Source organism: Meriones unguiculatus, chromosome 7 (genome assembly GCF_030254825.1).
Source record: "Meriones unguiculatus strain TT.TT164.6M chromosome 7, Bangor_MerUng_6.1, whole genome shotgun sequence".
NCBI classification, from domain to species: domain Eukaryota; kingdom Metazoa; phylum Chordata; class Mammalia; order Rodentia; family Muridae; genus Meriones; species Meriones unguiculatus.
In genome coordinates, this window is record NC_083355.1 from 62,662,972 (window position 1) to 62,677,146 (window position 14,175).

The 14,175-nt window shown below is 40.5% G+C and overlaps 1 protein-coding gene across 1 annotated transcript in view; it reads left to right on the plus strand.

The window, feature by feature from the left end:
* Ttc6 (tetratricopeptide repeat domain 6) overlaps positions 1-14,175 on the plus strand; it is a 224,040-nt gene that overhangs the window by 69,598 nt on the left and 140,267 nt on the right. The window contains exon 7 of the mRNA XM_060387540.1: positions 2,124-2,265. Within this exon, the coding sequence (XP_060243523.1) occupies positions 2,124-2,265 (142 nt within the window). The remainder of the gene's footprint in view (positions 1-2,123; positions 2,266-14,175) is intronic.

Below are 14,175 nucleotides of genomic sequence, written 5' to 3' on the forward strand. Positions count from 1 at the left end.
TTGATTGTTTCCTCAGAGCTATGTCCTGATGGTGTAGATACCTCTCATTAGGCGCCACTTCTCAACATTGCTGCTTTTGGGAACAAGACTCAATGTCAGTTTTGATGAATACAAACCATATTCAAATGATAACAACAAGGTAATCTCAAGTGACTAATTTGCAGTTAAAGTCCAGTCTACTGCCTCGTTACAGAGCCTCAGTCTTTCGACGGTGCCAGTGATATTCAGACTTCATTTTGACCAACTAAAATACACAATTGTGTTTTTGGGAAACTGAAAGACAGTAAATGTAAATGATGATTGCTCTTCCATTTATGGCTTCTAGCTAAAGCACAGTGTTGCTGAAAGGTAGCTCGTATGTCACCTCACCCCGACCACTGTCACTTTTCCTCCACAGTCTGATGTTAAACTGCTTTATTTGTCTTGATATATTTTCACTCTAGTCTCATTTCTTAGTCTCTAGACCCAACCCTTTCTTTTCAAGAACGACAAGTCAAGACTGAGCTACAGAAAACAGAAATACTTTTAGTTATTTGAAGCAACAAAGAACTGATAAATGGCTGTTTAGTGGAGGGTTTGAAATAAATGGCCATGCACTGGGAAGACTTGCAGAAATAGCCACACAGCAACTGAACCGGCTTCTGAGGGAGTTGCTCTTTCTGCTTCAGGAAGGCTGAGAACTGGAAGCCCAGTTCTGGTAACATAGCACCTTAATTAAGAGTCAAGGCATCAAGAGTCTTTGTCCCAGATTTTCACTTTTATCTGATATTCTCACTGGTGAAATAAACATTAAAACTAACAAAAGCACTTGGTGGCCCTGCTGTGGAGGAGCTCGGCATGCTTTCATTGTGCTTGCCGAGAGAACCACCAGGACCACCTTCCTTCTAGATGGTGTGTGTGTGTGTGTGTGTGTGTGTGTGTGTGTGTGCGCGTGCGCTCGTGTGTGCACCTAGAGAGTGGTCCTAACTCACATCTCGAGCAGACAGCTGCAGGAAGAGTTCTCATCTCACCGTCCTCATCGCCATCAGGATGAGGATAGCATTTCTGTGTATTAAACTTGCTGGGTTATAATTTCTCTTTGAATCCAGATATTTGACCATGTAAGGTAAGAGGTGGCTCATGGGTAGCTAGACTCGTAAAGAGTTGGTCACATGGGCTTTGAGAGTTCACTACATTATTAAATGGCAAGCCAGTTGGTGATTCAGAAAGCTAGTTTCTGTCCCTGGAATGGAATGTCAGAAAATCAGAGGTGAGCAGTAGCCCTTTCACGTGTGATGACACTGTAGCATATGAGCAGGCCTGATTCATGTTTATCTTAAGCTTATTGCAGCACCTCTACATGAAATATCGACATATTTTAAGAGGTCTCTTAAGTCATTTACTCTTGATACATTCTGTTTTCAGGCTTTAAGCTTTATACTGGACATGCATGCATACTGCATGCTTTCTTAGCTCTAAGCCTGTATTGCTTATGGAGCGAAGACCGGGTGGGAAATGTTTTTGGATTTAGAAAGATGTGTATTCAAAAGGGGAAGTTGCAGGCATGTTGGCAGTTATACTCAGGCTGGTGTTTTGTCCTCGGTCTAAGAAATGAATATGCAGTTGTGAATTTGGAGTGGGGAAGAATGTTAAAAATAAGTGTCAAAATTATTCTGTTTTCTGTGTATGAATGTTTTGCCTGTATGCATGTCTATGAGCCACATGTAGGTCTGCTGCCTAAAGAGGCCAGAAGAGGTTTTTGGAGCCCCTAGAATTAAGAGTGTGAAGAGCTACCATGTGGGTTCTGAACTCATTGTCTTCTGGAATAATTGAACTCATGTCCTCTGGACATGAGTTAACAACAGAATCATTTCTCTAGTCTCCAAATAAGGTTTTTAGTATATTTCATTCTTACATTTTTGTAAAGCAAGAATACTTTTCCTATATAATGAATCAAAACCATTACTCAATTGAGTCTAGAACCAGATTTAAAAAAAAATTGAATTGACTTCTTCAAGATGCCTGTTTAGTTCAGGTATCAAATGTCAGTACATTGATTTAAGCAGAGGTAAGTGACAAGAGGGTGGTTCTTTTGCTTTATCAATAACTTTAAAAACAAAATTATTGTTTTTGTCACTTTGTAGAATACTGCATGGCCTTCCTGTTATGAATGAGAGACAAAAATATAGCAGTGTTACTCCAGCATCACCAGAGAAATTCTCTGAGCCGGTGCAGACAAGTCAACAGCAAGCTCACCAAGCAAACCTGCAGCTCTCAGGAGAAGAGGTAAGCATCGCTTCTCGTGTTCGCCTTCTCTGACTCACGTGCTCGTAAGCATATCGTTTACAGCACCTTTGGCATTCTTGAACATTGCTAAGGACTTCAATACTTGTTAATGTGAACCATGTCTTTGAACATTTACAACGTTACAACATAAATCAGAAAACATTAATATTTATTAATATAATAAAACCACAGGTATTAAATATGACTCCATAAATGCCTATTTATAAACCATAGTTACTTTGTTTCTTGCAACACTCTCTTGCTGTGTGGTCGAGGTTAGGTTGGCATCTGGTGACCCTCCCGAGGGCTGGGTAACAGCTGCCTACCCCCACGTGCTTCCTATGCTCATGGTTTCTAAATTCCAAATATGATGAGAAAGGTAGAGCTTGTTCCTTAATTTACTCACTTGGCAAATCTTTTTATATATTGAGTTCTCAGACATTCTTCATTGGTTCTCTTTTGGTTGGTTGTTTTGGGTAAAATACAAAGATTTGGCTTTAAACAGATACATAGTTAGAAAAGACAAAATTATTTCAGTATCATTTCTTACCTAGTTGTGGGCATTCTTTAATAACATACCAGAAATTTGATAAGTGATGATTTCCTGAGAGTGGTAAGATTTTCACTTTTCCCTGTGCCTCCTGCAAAGGTACTGAAAACTCTGTGTATAACAAACTTAAGACTTTCCAAAAGTGCAGGGAAGGAAGCATGAGGTCCAGGACCGTTAGGACACAAAGAGTGACACGGCACTGCAAAAGTACTTGGGCTTTCTTTTACTGCATAGAATTTAGACTTGACACATACAACTTGGAAATTTGGAAACACCGTACACACACACACACACACACACACACACACACACCCATACATGTGCACACACACAGGCCCACACACACAGCAAAACACATATGCCACAACAGATGGACAGATGGTCTAACTCACACTTTAACAAGTTGCATGACTCAACACACACACACACACACCAACACATATACACCCTAACACATGTACACATACCCCAGCAAAAACATGTTATTTCATTATTTCAAGTGAGGGTGGGCTACAAAACAAAACATTTTTGTTTAGAAAGTAATTACTGAATCTGTATAGACACCACAAGAGTGCTTCCACTGCCTGCTTTTACTGGTGACAAATCTGCCCCTGCCTAGAGTGTGTCGAAATATGCCAACATCTCTGTCAGATAGTTGGTAAGGCAGGGTGAGCATGTAGTTGCATCGTGGCTTGGATATAGGATGTTTCCTGAAGGCTCATGTTTTGAAGACTTGGTTTCCAATGCAAAGTTGAGGTGTGGGGCTTTGGGGTAACGACTGGGTTGTGAGTGCTCGCATCTAATCCACTAATAGAGTTATACTTAAACATACTGTTGGGATGTGGTAGAATCCATGGGAGAAAACAGGATGGGAGGGAGCAAGGAAATAAAGCTTGTCTTTGAAGGGCATTGCTCATATCTGGCTTCTCCCTTTTTTTATGCCGCTCTGCTTCCTGGTTCCATCAGTAAGTACTTTTGCTATGCTACCTGCTTCTGCCCAGAGCAGTGGATTTAGTGTGGGTTGAACTCTCTGAAACCAAGAGCCAAAGTGAATGTTTTTTCTCCTTTATGTTTCTTTTTCCATGTATTTTGTCTTAGTGAAAACAAGTGATGAAAGCAAACCAAAAGGAGTAGTGAGTAAACTTTGTGTTCACATTGTCAGTTGAGGCATATAAATTCTATCCCCAATTAATGAGCTGTTCATTTCTGCCTGATTGTGTTGGTGTCTAAGTGGAGTGTCAGTTAACCAGAAAGAAGATTTAAGTAAAATCTAACTTTTATGACACTAGGTTTAAAAGATTCATATTTCAAAAATTAGGATAAATCGCACACTAAATAGAAAAATGCATGGGCTGGAGAGACGACTTAGTGGTTAAGAGCATGGACTGCTCTTGCACAACACCTGAGTTCACTCCCCAACATCCATGTTGGAACCTTCATGACTGCCTGCTCCAAGGAGCTGACATCCACAAGCACCTGCACTCATTTGCATATACTCTTCTCCACATGCTCATAACTAAAAATAAGAACATATTTTTGAAAAAAAGAAAATTAACTATAGAAAAGTGTTTAATAGATGCTATCTATAAGATAACAAATGTTAGGCTTCAACAGGCTCTTCCTGAGGCCCCAGCTCTACATCTCCCAGACTTAACCAGTCCCTTCTTCCTTTTGGGTCACCTGTTACTGTCTTCTCCTCTTATAATTTGTCCCACCTTTTAACGTATAAAGGCCTACAAATTCTACCTCCCTCTTGAGTTCTTCTCTCCAGGTGGCACTAATAGATTACTCTTCCTTTCCAACCATGCCCACCTCTTAATATTTCAAACCTTCTTCCTCCACCTAACTCTGACTACTCTCCATCTCACTCTTGCACTGAAACTTTAGAGGAGCTATTGCCTCACCCCTCACACATACAGGAGGGCACATTGCCTCAGGCTACTTATACCTGGTATCCAGATGGCAGCTGCTTTGTACATGAAGGAGCTCAAAAAGCAGGCTATGCCATAGTTTTTGATACTGAGGTGATTGACACACAAGCCCTCCCTGCCCACACCACTAATCAACAGGCCAAACTAAAATTCTTACCTGTGCCTTCCAATTGGCCCAGGGACAATCCCTTAACATCTACACAGACTCTAAAATATACCTTTCATATTCTTCTCTCCCATGCTACCACCTGGAGAGAGCATGGTTACTTACAGCAAAGAGAGGATCTGTCCAATGCAGGCCAAATTATGTCCATGCTAGAAGCCTCCCACCTTCCCACAGCCATCGGAGTAGTCCACTGCTGGTCCTACTGGACAGACAATTCCATCGTTTCCAAAGGAAATAACTGGGCTGACAAGGCAGCTAAGGCTGCGGCCCTTAAAGGCCTAGACTTGTTCCATCCACCACAGGACATCCTTACTCTAAAACCCACATTTCCCCTGTCATCTCCTGACACTCATCAGATTCTGTCCTATCTATACCAGCTCTTTCATCCTAATAGTCGAGCTTTGTTTAACTTTGTCAAGACCTACCTGCAGCCTACAGAGAAATGCAGAGAAATTGCATTTCCTAAAGACTATTACTGCCTCTTGTAAAATTTGCCAGACTTCAGATCCTAACTCAGGATATCATAGTCCTCCTTTCCCTACCCACCATGTTAGAGGCTCTCTCCCCATGAATGACCGTCAACTTGATTTTACCCACATGCCAGCAGTCAAACTTGTCCAATACCTCCTGGTCTTGGTGGACCGGGATGGGTGGAGGCTTTCCTTACTACTAACAAAATTGCTCAGACAGTTTCTGATCTCCTTCTCCATGAGATTATCCCATGTTTTGGAATGCCCACCTCCTTCCAGTCAGATAATGCTCCTGAGTTCACTTCTCAGATTTCTCACACCTTATCTAAAGCCCTTAATATTTCTTGGTATTTTCATATCCCATACCATCCCCAGTGCTCAGGAAAGATAGAACAAACTAACTGATCTTTAAAAAACACTCTTGTTAAACTATCAAGCTTCACCTCGATTGGGTGAAACTCCTCCCCCTGGCCCTTTCAGGCTACGAGCTCTCCCCCCAAATCCTCTGTCCATGTTGTCCTTTGAGCTCATGCATGGAAGATCGGTACTAACTTCTGGTCTTTCAGCTAAATCCTCACTTCTCCCTGACTGCCTACTTACTCCCTTACTCTGTCATCTCCATTCTCCTCTATGGAACTTTACTGACCACTGTTTACCATGGTCACACACTAACTCCTGTCCATCTCCTATTAACAGCAGGGACCAGGTCATTCTCTCCCCTCCAGACCAAAGCCCCTCATCTCTTTCTCCTAAATGGAAAGTCCCTTTCAAGCTGATTCTGTGACCCTCACAGCTGCTAAGTTTGTGGGCTTCCATCATTGGATTCATCTATCTCACCACAAGCCTTTTACCCCCCTCTTCAAGATAATGCCCCATTCTACATATTAACTCCAACAGGACCCTGCTTCCTCCAGAAGATGCCAAGATCAACCACATTCTCCGGTTCCAGAGAAATGAGGCCTTGCTACAGCAGTTGTGTTCGACCCTACTGGATTGGATATGTATTTTTCTTCCTCTCCTGCTTGCCTGTTTCTATTCAAGGTGATCCCTACATATGGAGATTCGAGGTTCAAGACAATAAACAGTCTCTCCAAATTGCTCTGTGGGAGGCTGTCAGCAGATTGAAATAGCTACCACCCCCACATCCTCCTCTCTTATTTGACAGAATTTGTGTTTGCTTCCTCTTTGATCAAACAAAATATTATTGCAAAAATTGGCCAGTCATATGTGGAGGCTGCCCAGATTGGTCTTGCCAAATCCACGCACCAGCACAGAAGAAGCTCCTTCATCTGTATAAAAGGACTCTCTTCTTATACATCCGAGACCCTTGGGATCCCAGATGGGTAACAGGCATCGCTGGAAAACTCTACTGCTGCCGCATACCCAATTTACCTATTGGTACTACCTGTATTCAGAGAAAATATGTCCCAATTACCCAACCCCTGGTGATGGGAGGAGTAGAGAAGGTAATTAAACACTCCTCTAAGGTCATCACCTCTCTGACATCCCAACTCCTAAATAATACAAACCTGTCATTTCATCACCTACTTCAGACTCTGACCTCAGCCTACAAGCTCCTTAATATAACCCAACCAGGCCAATGTATCCCACCTGGGACCAACTCAGAACTACCACTGACAGCTTCTTCCATGACTCTGTCAAGTAACCTTACTTCACCATTCACTAACTGCCCTGACCCTGATGTTGTCACACCCCCTACTTTTTTCATATCACCTTCTTTGGCATGGCAAGCTGTTTCAAAGCCTCTGGGACACACACTGTAACAATACTAAGTTCTTTAGACTGTACTAAAACTATAATCCTTGACACCTCATCTCAACCCCAATGCCTTTCTGCTAATAATACCTCGATTCTTTGTGGTAATCACATCTACCATTGTCTACCTACTTATTGGTCAGGAGTTTGCTTGCTGATGTTCCTCTTCCCTGAGATGGGGATGATAAATGAAAAGGAGCCCCTACCAATCCCTACTCAATAGCTGCTCAACAGGATAGGAAGGCAATTCAAATCTTGCCCCTCTTGGCTAGCAGGAATCATGGCAGCTATAGGGACAGGGACAGCAGGAGTAGCCACTTCACTAACTTTGTATTATCAGCTTTCTTCCCAGTTCATGCAAGACCTCGAGCAAGTGGCTCAGACAATAATACTAACTCTCCAAGGACAGATTGACTCAGCTCACTGGCAGCAGTAGTACTTCAAAACTGATGAGGATTGGATCTCCTCACAGCTAAAGAAGGTGTTCTTTGCATCTTTCTTCAGGAGGAATGCTGTTTTTATGTCAACCAGTTGGGTATGGTAAAAGACGAAATCCAATAACTCCAGACTAATCTACAAAAGTGAAGGGAACATCTCCAGGACTTTAGCTCTTAGGCCTTTGAGAACTGCATATGGAAATGGATTCTGCCCTTCCTCACACCTTTTCTGCTCATCTTTCTGCTTTTGCTTTTTTGCACCCTGATTTATTAACTTCTTCTCTACATTCCTCTAACAACAAATATAAAAATTCTCTAACCAAACCATTAGTCAGTTACTCTTACAGTATTATTAACCTTTGCCCACAGAACCAGATGACAATGACCTTCCAATCAACCCTGATGATGGGGATCCACTATACCCTGAGAATGACAATGCTTCTCATCAGCAGGAAGTAGCTTGAAGAACAAAGGTCACCCTTATGCCCTCCCCATCATTATCCCCTTCCTAGCTCCTCACTTTTTAACAGAACAGAAAGGGAGGAATGTTGGGATACGTAAACAGGCATTTTCATGGCCAGCCCCAAGGGACCTGACAAAGGGGATATCAGGCATCTGAAGCCACTTAATGACCACCTGAAACCATTCTCTGTGTAGCCTTAAAAGAGAACTCTGCACCACCTGTTGTCTCTCTCTCTCTCTGTCTCTCTCTCTCTCCCTCTCCCTCTCTCTCCTACCCCGCCCAGAGACAGTCTCTGTGACTTCCTCCCCCTTCCCTTAATAAAAACTCCCAAGTGGAACCAGTCATGTGCCGTGATCTAGGAACCTACCATATGACTTTGCTGCACAGTCCTAACAGGTGCTCCATGTGAGAGAATGTCTGGGAAGAAAACAAAACAAAGCAAAACAAAAAACAAACAACAACAACAACAACAAAAACAAAAACAGGCTGAAGTACACTAAGTTTGGCCACTAATACAACTTGGCACTCTTCAGTGTCTAAAATTGGACTGTTCAAAGGCGCATGAGAAGGAAAAATAAACATAAGATCAAGAGACTTAATAGAGTTCAGCCTTCATTTGGTTGAACAACCTGCAGAAGGGGCCTCCTTAAAAATCAGAGCCGAGCCCCAGTAGTTAGAGGACAGAACAGGAGCAAGGCATGGAAAGAAGTTGATTTTCTCCTTTTTTTCTTTATTTTGGCCTGAATTTGATCATTGCTAGTGGTAATCAGTGAGTAACTGAATAAAAAATGCTATGTGATTGATTAAAAAAAAAAAACTGGCAAAAAAATCTAAAACCACCATAAAATGATAGACTGAAAAATTATGAATACCGTTTCAATAAATAATAAAAGACTCAGAAAGGCAATTGAAAGTTTTAATAAAGAAATGGAAGATTATAAAAAGGCACATATCAGTTTTAGCCTGGAAAAGTTAGTGTAACTGAAATGAAAACTTTAGTGGGTGGGTTGAATCAGGTATCAGTGGACTTCACGACAGAACATGAAATTTGCTCAGTCCAAACAGCAACCAGAAAACACACAGAAATATTAATAAAAAGTAATGAACTATTTCGTATTTGTGCTGTGATAATCCATAAGAGAACAAAAAGGAGAGACTATAAGGAATAATTTTAAAGAACTTACCAACTTGACAAAAAGCCATGCATCTATAGATTTAGTAATTTGGGAGAACTCTAAATGAAAACACAAAGAAATATATACCAAAGCACATATTAGTTATGCTGAAAACCAGAGACAAGAAAAGTCCTGAAAGCAACAAGAGAGGAACAGCATTTCATTCATTGAGAAACAACAGTTTGAATGGAAATTCTCATAAAAACCAGTGAGAAAGAAAACTGTGAACTTAGTTCTTCAATCCAGAGAAAAACACTCAAGAATGAAATGGAGTCAAGACATTCTTAGATGAAACAAAACAGAGTGAATTTGTTGCCACTTGAGTTAACCATAAATACAAAGAAAACAAACAAAATCTTAGGATGTCTAAGAATGAAGAGCATGGGAAGGAGAAAAAAAGGAACTACAAACGGAATCCCCCTTTTTCTGTTATGTTTCTCAGTTAAATCTGGTCCTGTTATAAATGCATATAAAGGAAATACTTAAAGCAGCTATGTCATAAATGGGGAATAAGATATAAGAGATATATCTTCTACCCATCACTTGGACAAGTAGGATGAAGACATCGGTCAACTGTTATAAGTTATTGTCTAATATAACTGGGTCAATAAATTAAATCTGTACAAAGAGATATACCCAAAACATTAAAAAGTAAGATTAGACTTAAAAACATGGTCAAATAACTCAAAGAAAGAAAAAAATAGAAAAAAAGAAAATTAGAGAACATAAAAAGAAAGCAACAATATAAATAAAATATTCCTTAATTAAACGTAAATGTTTAAAAGACATTCAATGACAAAGAATGCCAGTAACTGTTCAAAACAAACAGCACCATCATAAATAATCTATGGTTAAAGAGAACACTTCAGGGGACTTAAAATCTACTCAACTGGTGAAAATACAACACATCAAAAATTGTGGGTGGGGAAACTGAGAGAAGGAAGACAAGAAAAATTTATAGCGTTAAATAGTAAGTTGGGTAAAGATAGATGGATTGGCTTTGCACTGTTCTTTAAAATTCATGTGAATTTACAGAATAAGAACTGTAGTATAAAAATTGTGGTTATTGAACCAGCCTGGAAGAAAAGAAAGAGAAAATAAGTTGAGTTTGAATCACACTACTGTAAAAGTTTGTTGTAGTTGGTATCCGAAAGCATATCAGTGACCTTTTTCATACAGTATGATATTAAAATCTATGGGTTTATTCTCTATGCTGAATAGATATTTTTCTCATGTATGATTTTGTTACTGTCACACTTAGGTCACCTGAAAAATACTATTAATCAAACTATGTAGAGCTTAAATCATTGATGAACTGCACTAAAATTTTTCAGATCAATAGAATCCAGTTTTTTTTTCATTTATTGATAATCGATTCTTTTTCATTCAATATGCTGATTATAGTTCTCCTTCCTCTACTCCTCACAGTTCTTCCCCACTTCCCCTCCCCTCCTCACTGATTTCCTTTCTTTCTATCATTAGAGAAGAACAGGTTTCTAAAAGATAAAAACCAAACATAACAAAATAAAATACAGTAAGATGAAGCAAAAGCTATCATATTGAAGTTGAACATAGCAACCCAGTAGGAGGAAATGAATCCCAAGGCACAAGAGTCGGAGGCTCACTCATTTTCACAGTCAGGAGTCCCATAAAAGTAGCAAGCGAAAAACTGTGATGTATGCACAGAGGCCCTGGGGCAGAGCCAAGTAGGCCGTGTGCTTGTTGCTTCAATCTCTGTGAGCTCCTATGTGTGTTGCTGAGGAGCTTCAGAAGGGCTTGTTCTCCTGGTGTCCTCCATCCTCTTTGGCTCTTACAAAATCTGACCTCCTCTTTTCTGAGCTCTGAGAAGAAGGAGTTGACAGAGACCTCCCATTTAGACTCTCTTTCCACGTAATGCTTGGCTGTGGGTCTCGGCGTATGTTCCCGTCTGCTGGAGGCAGTCTCTCTCGTGATGTCTGGATAGAGCACTGATGAATGAATATAGTAGAATATCATTAGGAGTCATTTTATTGATGCTTCTTTTCCTGAGCAGTAGTGTTTGGTTTTACCCTAGGTCTTTGTGTTCTCTAGTTTCTGGTTCTTAATTACCCAAGCAGTAGGTTCCTGCTTGTGAAGGGGGCCTTAGGCCAAACAGACATTTGTTGCTACCCTCACAAGTTCTGTGCCACTATTGCTCTGGCATATTTTGCAGGCAGGAGAGATTGTAGGTGAACAATTTTTGTGGCTGGTTTGGCATCCATGTTTCTCTTTCGGTATCCTTCAGAGTACCTTCCATGTGGGCACCAGCTCAACTTCTCCATGTTCAGTGAATTGTATGGGTATTGTCCTCAGCAATGGAGCCCCATGCTCAGTTTGAAGACTGCAACCTTGGAATGCAGCCTGGGTTGTTTGGGGATTTCCATGGGGCCCTCTTGGCCATCAACTCAGTTGAATACACACCAGTTCTACCATTTCCCAGCAACAAGAAACAATTTTAGCCTTCTCTTCCTGTACTCTCTCCCCCACCTCATCTTTCCCTCAGCTGATCCTCTGCTCTCATGACGATCCTCTCCTAATCTGCTTGTAAAATCTATTTCATTTCCCCTTCCCAGGGAGATCTATGTGTCCCTGCTAGACCCCCTTTTTTTACACAGCCTCTCTGGGTCTATGGATTGTGGTTTGATTATAATTTACTTAATGGATAATATCCACTTATAAGGGAATACATACCATATTTTCCTGTCTGGGTCTAGGTTACCTTACTCAGGATGATTTTTTTTTTCTAATCTTATTCATTTGCCTGGAAATTTCATGATGCCTTACAATAAAACAAAACAAAACAAAACAAAATGGAGTAATACTCCATTGTATAAATGTATCACGTTTTCTTTAGCCATTCTCCTCTTAAAGAATATCTAGGTTGTTTCCAGTTTCTGACTGACTGTTATGAATAAAGCTGCAATGAACATGGTTGAGCAAGTGTCCTTGTGGTAAAATGAAATGTCCATTAGGTCTATGCCCAAGAGTGGAATAGCTGGATCTTGAGGTAGATTGATTCCAAATTTTCTAAAAAACAGACATATAAATTTGCATAGTGGTTGAACAAGTTTGCACTGCCACTAGCAACGAAGGAGTGTTCTCCTTGCTCCTCATCCTCACCAGCATGTGCTGTCACTTTCGTTTTTGATCTTAACCATTCTGACATATATAAGAGGGAATCTTATTTTTTTTGAATTTTATTTTTTTCTTATCAGTTACATTTTATTAACTCTGTATCCCAGCCGTGTCCTGATCCCTCATTCCCTCCCAGTCCCTTCCTCCCTCCCTCATCTCCACCGTGCCCCTTTCCAAGTCCACTGATAGGGGGGTACCTCCTCCCCATTCATCTGATCCTGTTTTATCAGGTATCTTCAGGACTGGCTGCAAAGCAAGAGGGAATCTTATACATCTCTTATTCCTCAAAATAGGGGAGCCCCCCCCCACCCAGACACACCAGCTCATCTATTCACCTGAGCACTGAGTTCGTGTTCCTTCCCTATGACCTTGTAAAGAAGTCCCATCAGGGGGTAGTGATCAAAAAGCAGGCAACATAATTTGTGTTAGAGAGATCCCTTACTCCCCTTACTAGGGGGCAGACATGAAGCTTAAGATGTCCATCAGAACTCTCTTCTTGGGCTCTGTGCATTGTAGTATGTATACACTGTACTATATGACTAAAATTTGAGTATTAGTGAGTATACACCATGTGTGTCTTTCTGGGTCTGTGTTACCGCCCTCAGGATGATCTTTCTAGTTCCACCCATTTGCTTGTAAATTTCATGATTTCTTTGTTTTTAATGGCTGAGTAGTATTCCATTGAGTAAATGTACCACAGTTCTTTATCCATTCTTTGGTTGAGGGACACCTAGGTTGTTTCCAGTTTCTGGCTATTATGAATAAAGCTGCTATGAACATGGCTGAACAAATATCCTTGTTGTATGGTGGAGCATCTTTTGTGTGCATGCCCAGTAGTGGTATGGGTGGGTCCTGAGAAATGTCTATTTCCAGTGTTTCGAGAAAGCACCAGGTTGATTTCCAGAGTGGCTGTACAAGTTTGCACTCCCACCTGCAATGGAGGAGTGTTCACCTTTCTCTACATCTTCACCAGCATTCACTGGAGTTACTGATCTTAGCCATTGTGACAGGTCTAAGATGGAATCTCAGAATTGTTTTGGTTTGCATTTTCCTGATGACTAAGGACATGGAACATTTAAGTGCTTCTCTGTCATTCGAGATTCCTCTGTTGAGAATTCTTTGTTTAGCTCTGTATCCTGTTTTTTAATTGGATTATTTGGTTTCTTGGTGTTTAATTTCTTGAGTTCTTTATATATTCTGGATATTATCCCTTTTTCAGATGAAGGATTGGTGAATTTATTTTTCCAACCTGTAGACTACCTTTTTGTTCTATTGATAGTATCCTTTGTTTTACAGAAGCTTTTCAGTTTCAAGAGGTCCCATTTATTAGTTGTAGATCTTAGAGCCTGGGCTATTGGGGTTCTGTTTAGGAAGTTGTTGCCCATGCCAATGAGTTCAAGGCTCTTAACTCACTTCTCCTTTAGCAGACTTAGTGTATCTGGTTTTATGTTGAGATCGTTGATCTACTTGGACTTGAGTTTTGTGCAGGGTGAAAGATGCATGGATTTAATTGTATCTTCAATGCTGAAATTCTTTCCTTTCTCTTGCACTGTTTTTTTTTTTTTTTTGTTTATGTTTTCTTCATTCTAATTGCATTTTCAGGTCTTGAATAGTTTCATTCATTTTTGTCATCTGTTTGATTGTGGTTTCCTCTCTGTCCTTGATGGCCTCTATTGTTTTGGTTGTATTTTCCTGTATCTTTTTGAGAGATTTGTTTGTTTGCTCTTTATATGCCTCTAATATCTGCACAATCATTGAGTCAAAGTTATTTTCCTGTGTTTCAGCTGTA